Here is a 15403-nt window from a genome sequence, read left to right as displayed (position 1 = left end):
CACTGTTGCATCATACTTGCTCTGAAAGAATCTTTTGATTTTCTCTATTGATTCTAAAAAGAGCTTTGAGACGCCTTTTGGGGTTATTTAGTGCTTTATACATAATTATTATAATTATAATAATTGATATTGGCTCCTGTTCCTTTTATTTACTTTCATTAGTTTGTCACTTTTGTAAATCTCTTTGCTTGCTTTGACCTCAAACAGTTTCTCTCACCCTGGCCAGAATCTGATAAATTAAGAACTAATTTCAGAGCAAACATAATGTCAAAATGTCAAAAAGAAATTATAGCTCAGTACCCATACAAGATTGCTCCAAGTATAAAATTAAACACACACAGCGTAAATTTCAAAATACAACAAAGTAAGGAGCTTCTCATTGTAAAACTCACAAATACTTAATATTACTTTGCATGCTCCATAATCAATCAAGACGGTAGGACAAAAACACATGACTTGAAAATTGTAGGAATGGTTTACAATTTTGAAATGTTCCAATGCATTCTTTTCACAATGTTGAGGGGAAACCCAATATGCAAATCAAACAGGTACAAAAAACGTTTTTCCATTTCACTGAATGGCGGCAGTGGAACTTTCTAGCCGTTCTCTGGTGCATGACGCTCGTTGCAAAACATTCTGCTAATTTCTGAAACAGTGATTGTAGATTAAAAAAGTTTATAAAATGGTGACATGAGGGCAGCTTTTTCAAGAACAGATGGAAACTGTCCGATTTATTCACGGAAATAAGAAAATTACAAACTATAATGTTCGTCTTATTTTTCAAGAGTGTGTGCTCGTCAGTTAATTTTCTATGCCAGAAAATTTTAAAAGTACGTGACAAGCATGAAATGACTGTACCAAGTAAATGAACTAACTGTAAACTGGTTTAGGTCACTCATTCAAATTGGGCATCACAACAATTTCAATGTTGTCTTCATTAGGCTGAAAATTATGTTGTCCCAAATTTGATGTTTTTCATGTTTTTTCAGTTTGAGAGGCTAGTACAACTGCATGTTATCCACATTGCTGATATTATGCTTCAAAATTATATTGCCAAGGGGGAGCATGTAGAGGGTGAAAGGAAGAGGGCCGAGGATTGAGCCTTGAGGTACCTCACAGGAAATACTTGCTACTTAAGATGTAGAATTGCCTATAGTAATCAAAAAAAATCTGTCTGACAGGTATGACTAAAACCAGCTCAACATTAAACCAGAGTCAAGTCCCGGAGAATGAGGAGCAGTCACTTGCATTAGCAGTTTAGTGGGTCCGTCCAATCCGGACGTCGTTAAGGTGGTGGCGTCCTTAGTCCAGAGGATCCAGGACAGTCCGTTCAACTGGGTTGGCAACCACTGACACTGAGGTGCAGACACCAGTCTCTGGGATGGTGGAGTCCAGATCTACTGGGATGGCAGGCAGTCCAGGGCCTATGGTCCAGGAGTCGAGGAGAGCTTCCTTGTCCTTAATCCAGCAGAGATTGTACATGCGTCACTCCAGCTCAGCAATTTTCTAGGACTTGTGGAGGCAGCTGTTACAGTTGTGGGGTGAGGTAAGAGGAGCCATGGGGAGGGGAATAGAAAGACCAGTGTAGACAAGACTCTGTCTCTATTGTTGCCTTGCTGCCTTCTTGTAAATGGCTGTAGAGCAAAGAAGGGTCTTTCTGGCTACCATGATCTGCCACTGATAGAACATTTCCCTCCGACTCAGGGTCAGGAAAAAGGGGAGGTTGGTACCCAGGGATACACTGGAATAGCCCCATATAATAATTTTAGACCGGGAGACAAAGCAGAAGGAGAGTTATTGGAAGTCTGTCTCCAACTCTTGGTTGAGTCTCTGTGTCTTTGGTTTGACATTAGGCTCGCCAAGCTGACTTGTGGAAATCAAGAGGAGAGCTTGGAAGGTGAGAGCACAGAGAGGCGCAACAGTGGCACTAAATTTTCTGACAAACTTAGTGAACTTAGACCCTCCCCCACACACCCCTGTTATTCAAAAAATAACTGGTTTCAAAAGTTGTGGGAATTAAAGGAAGGGGATACATATTTTTCAATGGTGATCTCATTGGGACGGTCAAAATCAATGCAGCGCTGTAGTGCCTGCAAGTAAGCGTTGCTGTATTTACTACATCCTGTTGTTCAGGGCCTGACAGAAACTACTAGTCATTTGTGCCTGTGAAGAGGAAGAGATCTTGCACTGCACTTGTTAAAAACCTCTTATAAAGCCCAGTACCACTTAGGACTACCTGGACTACTTAGGATTTTCAGATTTAATGTTCCACTCAAATAATCCACACTCGCCTGATGTGCATGACTGTAGGAGGTAGCTGGACTGCCCAACCCACACATGCACTGGGAGAGTAGGCGAACTGGGAGAACAGCCAAAATTGGGATTCATCTTATAAGTGACAGTGTAGATTTATTTAATTTGATGTTTAATTTGTACATTGTGTGTGTATTAACAATGTATGTTAATGTATAAATCAGCATTTTTATGTATTTTTCTTTTCTTTTTTTTTTTAAGTATTAATAGCACTTTTAGACTGTCAATGAACATGGTCTGGTTGACTTAAGACTGAGACACTGAAAAGAAAAGCCCTTCATTAAAAAGGAAGTTCGTGGTTGACAAGTTTTACCATAAAGGAAGCTTCCTTTAAAGAATAATTAGGCTGCGTCTCAGAGCGAAACCAGTCAACCAATAATGTGTCTCTACGTGTCTGCAGCACAATGAACAAGAGTTGGTGAATGGAACAAACCTTTCACAACTGAAGCCTCTCGCTCTCGCACGTACTCACGCACACCATCTGCTCTGTTGCCGACTGTGGGTGATCATCATAACAGTTTCTGTATGACAAACACACACGCGCACGCACGTGCACACACACACACACACACACACGCAGTTTAGTAGAGTTTAGTAATCAGCATGAGTTGCCCAACCTTACAACAGCTTTCCCGCCCTTTGTATAAGACCCAAAAGGTTAGCTGACAATATCAAATGTTAGGGAAGTTTGACACTTAGCATGCAGATGTAAAACCAAATGTAGTGCTTCACACCCTGAAAACAGAAAGGTACAATTGGATTTTATGATCTTCAAACTTCATTGGAATATTCACTCTACTTTCAACATAAACTTTGTGTTTTTAATCAAATGACTGTTTTAATGCAAGTTATTCACCAATCACGACACTAGACTTTAATCATATTTGTGACTATGGAAAATCTCAATTGTTCAACTTATTTTACAGGGTTTTTTTTCAAAAACAAATTATAAACATATGTAGATGTTTAAACTTACCAAAAAATAGTTCTGAAAGCAGTGAAAATTAAAATGAACCCTTTGACCTTTACTCATGTTGAATGAAAATTGCTCAGTTACATCGCAGGCTGTATGTATGTTTATTTCCATTTTTATTTTCCACAATTAATTTTTGCTGTAATTGAAAATTGAGAGACATTAGACTGCTGATCACCATGGGTTCTGGTTGGTGCGTGCAAATGCATTGTACAGATCCAAGAATTATAATGTTTGGTTGATGGCTGGTCTATGGCTGAACTGGAGGACTCTTGACAAGTGCTGGGGTTACGTTGGAGGCACAACTCTGCATGACTCATTTGCCAATGGCAACTGTCTGTGAATGCCATCACAGACAGCTGCCTGGGTCTCATATTAAGAACCACACATTGTAACACTTGATCTTACAGTTCTGATTTAAGCGAAGCAGGAGAGGAACTAAGGCTCCCAAAGTCGCCATTGGCCTCTAGAATACTAATTATCGACAAAATAGAACCTGTTATTACCTTATAAAATGCTGCTAAACACAAAAAATGTTAAAAGCTCAATTACTCAAAAGACATGAATGGAGTCAACAAATAACAATATATATCATGTGAAGACTTTTACGAGCGTCGCCTTTGAATCGATCAAAGACAATAACTTAACTCTTGACACGCCTGCGCTTGCTATAGCACAGAAAAAGCAACCGCCATTAATACCAGCGTGAAACCAGTTAGGGTTCCCAATCACGAGGAAATCTTGAGTAACTGTGCTTTAAATTCTTTCTGGAATTTTTTGCGCACACACACATGCGCACAAAAAAAAAAAATGCTCTCCTGAGTCCACGTTGACAAATTCTTAGACAAGCCGTGGTTGAAGGGAAGCTGGTTTGACTCTGACTCACCCCCCTCATTTCAAACAGTTTACTGGAAATAAAGAGGGAGAAGGGAGGGGGCACTTTCAGAGAAGTCATGTGATGGGGTAGGGCAAACCACAGCACAGAGAGCCTTTGAGTGCAGTAGGCCATGGGGGAAGGCAAACTTACACCCAGCACAGATGGCTCTGATTTGAGGTAAAAAGTATACAATCCTGGGAGTTGGCAAACAAGAATTCACAGCCTGTTAACCCCCTCTTTGCTGAAAAAAAAACAACCCGACGCACATGGACATCAACAAAAAAAAAAGTAATCCTGGACTTCACGCACGCAAGGATGGTCACAGATGTTTTGTGTCAATTTGGAGGATTCCTTCCCAGCACACAAATGCGCTCATATCATACTGGGCTCATGATTCAAGAGGGGAAAATAAATTAACGTTATGACATCAGTATCTGGAGTCCGAAGAAAAGGAATGACTTCATTATTCTTGAAAAGCTCTGTTGAATGGATATAAACAATTTGCTATGCGGCTGTGAATCTTGAGCATTTTTGCCGGCCCCCTGTAGAGGCCGACGGAAAAACGACAATGCCTGGAGTTAGTCAAGCTGGTGTCACCTAAACCCCATGAGAAGGGTGAATGCAACAAAGCCAACATGTCCGTCACAAACAGGGATCACCGTCTACTATCTAAAGAGTCATTTCCCTTATTTTCTACCAAACAGATCATTTGATGCATTTATGAAATTCTAGGAGAGAAGTAAAGACAGTTTCATTTCGAATTCAACTGTTACATTTGAGGAAAACATGACTTCACTATAACATGCAGCTAGAAAGGTGACATACACTGAAAAGCTCAATTTTATGGTGTTCACATTGCCCCAGATGTTTTATCTTGCATCTGTACGATATATTTTGTGCTATTTTCAATTTGCTTTGTTATTATTTCTTTGCTTTGCATAGTTTCCCATGCTATATAGTGTGTAACTTGCCATACACTTACTTTGTTTAGTTATCTGCACTAGTTAAGTGGGCCAGGCGGTGAATCAGCGTTCACCGATATCCATTCTCGACTACTCAAACAACCACATTCGTGTCAAATCTATGTCTGTATGTGACCCTTGTGGCTCCTTCTTGTGTCCATGTCACCATTTCTGGAGTGACAGTATTGATCACACTAAAATACTAAACTTAAACTTTCCATGAGGCAATTATTGCATCACTTTATATCTTTAAAAGTGTCCTTGTTGATTAAAAAAATGCATATCAAGGAAAATAAGCAAACACGTTCATTGGCTGGTGTTTTATAGCAATTAGCTAATGTGGCTAACATTAAATTCGGTAGCACTGCAGAGGACCCTCAAGTCTCACATGCCACACGACATTTCTCATTCTGAGAAGTGATCAGACATCGCATAGCATTTCTTGTCGCTGGTTGAAATAGCCGCACTGCGAATCATGCATTCCACGAACGCGAATGCATGCTCATGTCAAAGACCAGCGAGAAGTTGAAGGCCACAGTCTGTTAATCACTCCATCACTAATCTATTAAAATAGCCGCTTCTCACAGCGCGAGTTCATGAGTTAAAATGTACACGTGCAAACACACACACTCACACACAATGAGGAGGAGCAGCACTGTCCAAGTGGCCATGTTGGCCAAATGTCTCGCTCCTTGTTGTCTTTTTTGTTCTAAAAGTCACAGACAAAAAAAAATATTTGGTGTAAAGGATTTATTTATTTATTTATACTTTGCTCTCAGGAAGAAAAAAAATACAGATTTTTGCTCTGGCTTGAGATGGAGACGCAGCAATTTCAAAATTAATATATTCTACAAGATGGAGAGAAAGAACAGTAATGTGTTAGTATTTTCTTTACCAGAATCTAGTCATGTCCAGCCTGCGTCAGCTGCAGAGCAGTACATCCATCAGATCAACCATAACAAGAAGGGATCACACACACACACACACACACACACACACACACACACACACACACACACACACACACACACACACACACACACACACACACACACACACACACACACTTTACTGTAAAAGATAGTTACAAAGTTTTTATTGAGATATCACATCATACATTACTCAATTATTTCCATTTAAAGCCAGACGTGATTAAACAGTCAATAAACTCAATTCTGAGGAGCTCAGCAGCTAATGAACTAGTGCATGGCTGAGGTAAAAAGAAAAAAAATTAAATAAATTTTTTTTTTTTTAAAAAAAAGCAACAAAAAACATAGTAATAAATGACCCAACAGTGAAGCAATCTAAGACGTTGTTACATCAGACTGTCACTTTAATCACGTATGGTGTCGCATAATAAGCAGTTCCAGTGAAAGCGCAATGTTCTACTGATATCACTCTCTCTCTCTCTGATTCTGAAACTCAGCGAGTTTCAGTTTGGCTCAACCGTCGTAGTGGTGTAGTCCAGAATGCCTCAAGTGAGACCAAGACACCACCAAGACCAAAGTGCGGCAAGACCAAGAAAACAGCAAGTCCAGGACCAAGGCAGACTGGTCGAGATCAAGGCCAGGGCGAGGAGAGAACAAGAGCGAGAGCCACTGACAAAAAAAAAATCAACAAAAAATATTTCATGAAATATGCCACCAAAACGGAACAGGTGTAGCAAGACCTCGAGCCCAGAGAAAGGGATATAACAGTCAGTGGCAATGACACCATCACTTCCTGCCCTGAACCTCTGCTAAGACAACTACAGATGCAATGAACAGACGCAACCTGGTCCAAAACATCGGCAGTGAAAACTAGAAATGCAGTCAGAAAAGAGTTGCTGCCATCTCTCGCAAAACTGAACAAAAAAAAAAACGTAAAAAAAAGAAAAGAAAAGAAACTCAGACCAGTTTTGCCATTCCTTGACTGAGAGTCTATGCAATGTACAAGAAAAAAAAACACTTAGACTATAATATCAGAGATGTGCACACAATCTTTATTATTATGAACATTCAGAAACACAAATTAGCACTTCGCTTATAAATTGTTCGTAAAAAGAATCTGTCTTTGTCAGTTTGAAAAATGTATAAATGTAAAAAAAATAATAATAATTATACATATATACATTTAAAAAAAAAAAAAAAGGTTTCCATTCATTTATATATATAAAAAGAAAACCCAATGCAAAGGATCCCCTTGGTCAGTCTTGATAGGTTCTTGCCTCAGTCACTGAAAAATCCTGAAGGTGAGGTGGTTTGTGTAGTGAGGCTGCCAGTGACTCAACCTGCATTATGTGAACAAAGAATAGTAAGATGTAAGACGTGTCGATTTTCTGTTGAGGAGTTTGCATGGTTCCCTCTCTCCCTCTCACAGACACAGACACAGACACACACACACACACACACACACACATTGTGAACTATAACAATAATGGGTAAACAGGAGTTCTTTTCTTTTTTTTTGCTGCAGCAAAAAAATGTTTCTTTCAATAAAAGGAATGTAATGTAACTCCCAGCCAGGACAGATGGTGCGTGATGTCCAGTCATCGCTGGTTATCACCACTGTGTGTAATTGGAAATTTGTCTACAACTTTGTTCTTTACTTTTTTGCACTACTGACGGACACACTGATCCTTCATTTTAGAGGAGGGGGCACTTTGGTTGTCTCTGTAGCGTAGCCATCAATGTCCATCAGCAATAAGTGCATTTGCATTCGTAGGTTTGGGGGACCAAACCAAACCAAAAAGCTTTTGGGTCCTAAAATTGAAATTATGTCTGGGGGCGATTTTACAACTTTATGAAAAATGTCTGGGTTTTGCTCAGCTTGAGTTCTACACACTTACAATAGAATGTTTATAATAAATAACTGCACTGGGCCTCTGCCATTGTTTTTAGGCACCTGTCACAGTCACAGTGTTGACCATGCAAAAACAAAAGCTGCACTGACTGCCTTTGCTTCGCGCTGCCATTTGGGAACTCGCCAAAGTATCAAGTTTTTATAGTTTCAAAGATGAACTGCAGAAGAAGCAGCAGCTTTTGCGTTGTAGTTGTGGCTGATGGGAAGCATTGTGTGCTTTGTGTAACGACTCTGTCGCAAATCAAGCTTCTGGAGACTTGGAGAACCATGTCATGTAAACACTCCATTCTGAACAAATTGGTGTGATTGGGTTGCAGGAGGTGGCGTAACCCAGTTTTTGATTGGATTTCTTTCCGCTGCCGGACCTTTGTCCGCCTTGTACCGTAACAATCGTACCGCGATACAGATAACGATAATCGCTTCCCGCTCGTTTTTTCCGGCTCAAATTTCAAACGCGGAGGAAGTTTTCACTCCATTCCAGCAGTTTCAAAAGAAGCGCAGAATGAAACAATAACAGTGACAAGCTTGATTAGTCCAACAAACAAACTCCACCTCAGTTACTCGTGGGCTTCAGAGTGTAGACGCGTGTGAGATCATGTGATCGTGTCATACATGGGCGCAGGAACCCAAACAATCAATCTGATGACTTTTCTCAGAGTCCGTGGGAGCGGACTGACGATCTGATCCCTCAGTTTGAAGCAATTAAATCACATTGACAAAAAAAAAAGTGCCCATCGAAACGCACCCGCTGTAAATCGTGCGTCCTTATCGGTTACATGTGTTATAGATGCTGTCATTTCCTGCAACCTTCCCAGTCTGCGGTTATGTGATGACCTGGCATGTTCTTAGGTGTGCTAGTTTTATCAGTGGCCTTGTCATCGCCCCAGTTTTTTCTGAGTAATCTCACCATTAAAAAAAATCTACTGTCCTCTACGGCTAAAAGCTTTATTCAACTACTGCTGCTGCTGCTGCTGCTGCTTCTCCCCTCATGCCAAGAATAGGCAAACTACGGCCCAGGGGGGGGCCTAATCCACACCACACTTGAAGAAATAATATTAATAGTCATAAAACAGCTGTGTGTTTGGTCCATTTTTTCAGTGTTTTAAGAGTCATTTCAGTGAAGGGCTAAATATGGTGGGGCTTTGTTCATTTTCAATCTAGATTAAAGCACATGTTTTCTACATAGCCAATGACATTTTCTTCTCCTATGAGGTGGGTCACCAAAACCACTCCATCCATCCGCTCCAACGCCTCGGTCAAATTTTAGAACCCACTGTAGCCCACGGGTCAAAAGGTTTGCCCAGCCCTGCCTTGGACAGTTCTTTTCACACAGTTTCTGTGAATATTTCTGGATTTAGATTTTTTTTAATGTTTAAACAAGCATGAACTTTGCCATCCTTCTTGTTAAAAAACAAAAATCCATTCATTTTCAGAGCACATTGTGAGCATATGGCATTTTGACTAAAATGATGACCGTCTTTCCCCCTTTATATACAGTAAAAGCTCAACAATATTTAAAAATAATGGTGGTACCTCCACATCTGTAGTGTGATGAAACTGCTGGATCAAATCCATGGTGTTGGCGAGGTTGACACTGATGGAATCAATGGTGTCTTTTTGTGCCGATCCCACTGTCAGCAACTCCGAACACAGCAGCTGATGTTTGCTCTTGATAGCGCTGAGCTTCTCCAGAATTCCTGCGAGGCTTTCCTGAAAATGCAGCCAGGAGAGCCAGGCGGTCAACGTTTTGAGGAGAAGATCACAGAAATTCGCTTGAAGACATTTTATGTAGAACAAAGGAAGGCTTTGTTATCTATGACCACCATTTCATTTTTTCAAATTTGTAAAATAATGGCATTATATTTACTAATTATCTGATCTAGTAGAATTTGTTATTCCATTTGTTTAACAAATTAGAAATTTCAACCTTATTTCTATCTGAACCCTCATAAGTTATTACAGACATTTTTGTTTTACATTTTCTTTGCTCTTTTTTTTCTTCTTAGCAATAATTATCTCTTTGTTGGTTGATATGGCAAGATGTTTTGGAACAAAGTCTCTCTTTTGAGTATTACTTTGTTTTTCTTGTGTTATCAACAACAAAAAAGTCCTTCATAAAACTGCTATGAAAACAGCACAGATTAAGTATGTAAGGCCATAAAAAACGGTATAACGTGATACTTTTTCTACTTTTTTATTGAATCTTTTGACCAACTTCAGTCCTTATGAAAATATGAAAAGTTGAAAAATGGTCAGGATTTTAACCTTTAAATGTCCGTTTGATGACACGATGCTCATATTTCGGATGAATAAAAAAGAAACAAATAAATAACGCTGGGAGGCTGGTTTAAGGTCCAACCTGGGTGTGTCCCAAACAAAACCTTTGATGCAACAACAGTTTTTGCGGAGAATCTGATCTAACTTTTCAGTTCACCTGGGTTAAAAATGTCCAAACATTATTTTAAAGGTTTAAACGAAATATATTTTCTGTGTGGTTTCATTTTTGAGAAAAATGACAAACCCTACAAGGCCTATACATGAAATGGTTTTTAATTGTGCCTAGGGTATTTCAGCAGTGTGAATGTGTGTGTATGTGTGTGATGACCATTATTAAACATCTGATATTTTTGATCAAGACTGAAGCTGATCAAAAGATTTAACCAGAAGAAGTAAACAAAGTTATAATTGAGTTGATTTGCACGGTTTATTTATTTTGTTTTTATCTGTAGCACTTTTTATTAGAGATTTTATTATGAAAAGTGCTTTATAAATATTATAATAATTATTATAATTATAATTATTATCATTATTAATATTATTATTATTATCATTATTATCATTATTATTATTATTATTATTATTATTATATAATAATAATAATAATAATAATAATAATAATAATAATAATAGTTTTTGGAAGAGGACATTTTGTCCATAAGGAGCTTTTACCCTAAGAAGTATAATCTTAAATCTGATGCTAAACAAAAACTATTAAGGCAAACTTGATAATCATGACATACTGTACCAAAGACCAGTTTAAAAAGCCTCAGCCACACCACATTTGTTTTTGGGAAAATCATCTCAGTTTTTCTGCTTTCTTCCTAAAAAATAATTAATCAAACTGGTAATAATTATTTATAATATAATAATTAATTTATTTTATTTTTTTCATGACTGAAGTGGAAGGAAAGATTCAACCAGAGCTAGACTGCTAATCTGGCACAATGGGCCGACAGTCCTCAGGGGCCGCTGCTGTGGGATCCCCACAGCAGCCCCGCCAAGCCTTTTTTTTCTCTAAGAGACCGGCCCACAATTTAGGGGGCAGCCCATTGGTCCAAGCTCAATATAGACAGTGGACGGAATCAATCAGGATACAGTATGAAAGCGGCCCCACCCCTTTCCCCGTGCCATCCCCTTTAACCTCACATTGTTGAGCGTGTGTTAAAAAAAGTAGCAATATAAAGCCAAAGAAAGGAGGTGCAGGGAAGTTGTGTGCAAAAAGATGGATGTCAGTGTCAGTGCTGGAAAATGTGCTAAAATCAGATAGACATGGCAAACATGTGGAATCACAGATTTTGAAACTGTCAAATGATAAGTAAAAGCTTGTCATTTTAGCATTAGTTAAGTAAAATTATGATGTGAAAATATTTCAAAATGTGAGCCAACATTAAGTAGGAGTTGTGTCAAAGCTTTTAAGTCACTGTTGCTTTGCATGAAATCATAAAGCAGCCCAGTTTTTAGCCTGATACAAACGCATGTTATATTTTAAAGGAGGGAGCGCTTTTTATCCAGAAGGGCCGATTAAAATCATATGAGAGATGGTTTCTCCCTCAAATGAAAAAAAAAAGGTTGAAATAATCAATTGAGCTACACAAGGCAGACAAAAGTGGTGGAGTTAATAACAGACGCTAAAGATTTGATAATTAAGATGTTGATGATACATTGTGTTTGAAAAAGAACACACCTAAGGAGGTAGAACTATGTTTAAAGTAAATTTACATTCCAATGCAATTAATATGATTTTTTTTTTTAAGTTATTAGTTAGTGTTCTTTTAAAATACTATCATTTGGTTATAAACATCAACCAACTAGAGCCCTTTCTTTTTTTTCATTGTCTTGGTTGGTGTCTTGCATGACTATCAGACTTTTACAATTATTATCAAAAAATAAAAATGTAACCTTAAGAGCTGAGCTGAATAGATAGAACCCAATGACATAAGATAGAATGGCTGCAAGCATTCGTGGGACAGTCCCATATTAGAATTTCAATGGTTTAGATTGTTGCACAGATTTGCTTTCAGGTATTTCCAAGCATTTTTATTTCTAATTTAGCTAAAATTAGTTTAGTTAGTTTAATAAAAACTTCAAATGTCCACTTAATAAATGGTAATACCCGCTTTATATCCTCCATCCATAAGCTCTGTGAGGGAGAGAGTGAGGGATTGGTTTAAGACAAAAATGCCTGTGCTGACTCTTTTTGTCCCAGTCTAGCCCTGGATTCAACTGAAGGAAATAATAAATAATTGAGCATAATAAATAAATAAATGAGCAATTAATTAAAAAAAAATTAAAACCACAAAAATGTATTTATTAAAATCGCAATTGCATAAAGTGATGCACATATATTTTTTTCACTCTTTGGTGTCAAGTCTTTAGGCTTTCCTCATACAGGTCCTCAATCAGGTTGTATTACGAAAATGACAAGGTCCAATTGTTTTTACCCCTTCAGCATGAAGTGTGTTCTCTGCACTGGTCATGAAGTCCAGTCTCAGTCGCTTGTCCATGTATTCCAGGTCAGCCTTGGACTTCAGAAACTGCAAACATAATCACTTGCTTAGAGGCATCTCAAATTGACGAGGCTGTTGACACATGCTTTCACTCAAAGTACTCGTGGACTAACAAGGAAACTCGTGGAAAGTTGGTTGTTGTAAGGGTGCGCTGTGTAAAATCGGAAATTGGGGGGGAAACAGTGACATCTAGTGGTCAGACTCTAGATTGCAGCACTCACTTGCTCACCCTCACTCTCTCAAACTTGCCAGTGAACTACGGCAACACATAAAACCTAATGTCGTCCACAAAAAGCGTGTCGAGTTTTCCATTTAATGATGAGGCTCCCCTTAAAATACAAAGCCAGTATTACGATGTCGTTTTTCAGACCCTGGTAGCACTTTGTTGCTATTGTTGGGTTAGCTTTACGCTCTGCGCTCTTGGGCATTTTTCCAGGGTTTCGGCTCATCTGGGTTTCAACTCATCATGTTGCAATGATATGAGATGAACGTATCAAAGAGAAAATACAAACATTTCATCACACAGATAGAAAAACACAGAGAATATTTGAAGTTTCGTTTCCACTCTTCAGAATACCTTATCTATACCAGGGGGGGACAAATACATACTAAAAAAAATGCAGTTAAATTTACGTAACATATAGAACATTTTCGTTTCCATTCTCACTTTCCATGAGGATCTTAAGAGCTTCTCCCACTGAACCTTGGTTCATCTTACGCTACTGCTAAACATGCACTCTGCTGTCCTTTCTGTCAAGTTCTCTCTGATACTTCTGAACTTCTACGACAAAAAAATGGATATAATTGCCTTTGGAATTCCTTTCACCCTAAAGAAGAATGGACGAAAAATAAATCCAGGTTGAGATGCCGCTGTGAATCAAGTGGGATTGGAAGCTTCTGGTGACAGATACCATAGAGGCTATCCTGGTCAAGTCTCCAGTTTATGTATATGTATGTCAAATATAAATATGTATTACCCTGTTTTCTTCACTGAAACTAAATTAACAAAGTTGTTTTTGTTTGAAAAACGATTAAAAGATTAAGCCAATCGTGACTCTAACGCAGTACTTACTATTGCTTCGAGCTTTTCGATTGTTGTCTCCATCTCGTCCTCTTCAAACGTAAATAAGTTCTTCTTCTTCTTCTTCTTCTTCTTCTTCTTCTACTTCTTCTTCCAGTCGCCAAACGCCATCTTGTGGTCTGGAATGATTACTGCAATGGCTGAGCATAAATACGCTCCAACGTTTAGCTTTCGAAAGTCTTATGTGCATGTTTCGAACATGTTTTTATATGTATTATCCTTAAGGTTGGAGAAATGGAGAAGTAAAGACTTGGCTATGTAATAGTTCAGGGTTTATTTTATAACTTGGAATTCTTCCACTAATGTAAGAGCACGGCTTTCGTCAATGGTGGAAAGATGCAACTGTGCCGCCCGCAGCCTTTCACTGTCGACGCCCCTAGATGGCAGCACTCTGTGGCTTATACATACTGTATTTGCTAAGGGAAAGTCAAAAACAGGGCGCTGTTTTCCTGCGTGTGGCGCCTTATTTCATTCAAGCATTCTATATCTGCAAAATATTCTATAATTATGCACAAAAACTAGAGAGAGGGGGAGAGAAAGAGGAACAGGATGGTTTTGGTAACACTTTTATGCGTAGTTAATCGTTGCTACAAACCAAATCCGCTTCAATAAGGTAGTAAACAAACCCAGAAGTACTCAATTTCGAGAAACTCCGGTGTGACATTTAAAATAAAAATAAATAACTATAGAGAATACTACGTTTAATGTACATCAGATTTTATTGGAATTGAATGAGGAGGCTTCTGAGGGTTACCCCTGCGCTGTTATGCTATTCTGATGATTTATGTTGAAGTTATACACAGTATTCTATAATTTTGAAAGGCTTTAATTTGAAATGCTGTCAAAGAGCGTTTTTTATTTTTATTTTGCGTGTTTTCCTGAGTGAGAGTAAACTGGGTCACTCTTAAGGAGAAGGGAGCTAGTTGAAAAGGTAACCAGCAAGCACTTCATGAAGGAAGGAAGCACATAGTTTTGTTTTGTTTTTTGGCTGTGTTTAAACTCTGGCCAACAAGTAAACAGTTCAACTTCAACCCTAAAAGTAGCACACACTGGATATCCAGTAATCAAGGTTATCCCAGTTCAAGCTCTTTCCCAGTTCTCCCTGACCTGCCATGGATGACCTGACATGGCAGGCCCAGATGGGTGGCTGTCAGATTTGGTATGGGACTTCTACGCTGTACCTCAACAGACTCCATCAGCATGTTTATGCGGTGTGGGAAGAGTATGACTAAAAAGTACATGCAGCAATGATCACCTTCTCAAGCTGGTATCACAGAAGAGAGGAGAGTCAGGCTGAAGTTAGCATTGTAGTCCAGGATGAGGTCACTGAACTTCTGAAGGATGAGGTACCGCTTCATTGTTTAACCAGCTTCTTGGCTATGACCTCAAAAGATTCACCCACAGCATAGCCAGGTCCTCTTATAAACTGGATGACTACACCTGTGTCCTCCAAATACTCCAGTACCTTCAGAATCCCACCTTTCTGGACCTGGCTATCAAGAAATAGGAGTTCATCATTAGGTAGTCTATCAGGTGCCTGGCAACAGTACTGAAGAAGATTTTCCCCTT

The 15403-nt window shown here is 38.8% G+C and overlaps 1 protein-coding gene across 2 annotated transcripts; it reads right to left on the bottom strand.

The window, feature by feature from the left end:
- Positions 1–7085: 7085 nt before the first annotated feature.
- Positions 7086–13943, bottom strand: ska2 (spindle and kinetochore associated complex subunit 2). 2 transcript variants are annotated; one of them, XM_076019877.1, is made up of 4 exons: positions 13826–13943; positions 12688–12780; positions 9500–9676; positions 7086–7394 (listed from the first exon to the last, which is right to left on the bottom strand). In XM_076019877.1, exons 1-4 carry the CDS (start codon positions 13856–13858, stop codon positions 7311–7313), a joined length of 387 nt encoding a protein of 128 aa, XP_075875992.1. In that variant the 5' UTR covers positions 13859–13943; the 3' UTR covers positions 7086–7310. The 2 variants fall into 2 exon arrangements, with proteins under 2 accessions (XP_075875992.1, XP_075875993.1); XM_076019878.1 differs by lacking the exon at positions 13826–13943 and adding an exon at positions 13421–13710.
- Positions 13944–15403: the final 1460 nt, after the last annotated feature.

This window comes from Nelusetta ayraudi, unplaced genomic scaffold (assembly GCF_046127955.1).
Source record: "Nelusetta ayraudi isolate G7.1 ecotype Tasmania unplaced genomic scaffold, CSIRO-AGI_Nayr_v1 ptg000011l, whole genome shotgun sequence".
Classification (NCBI taxonomy): Eukaryota; Metazoa; Chordata; class Actinopteri; order Tetraodontiformes; family Monacanthidae; genus Nelusetta; species Nelusetta ayraudi.
This window is presented reverse-complemented; position numbering and strand designations above follow the sequence as displayed.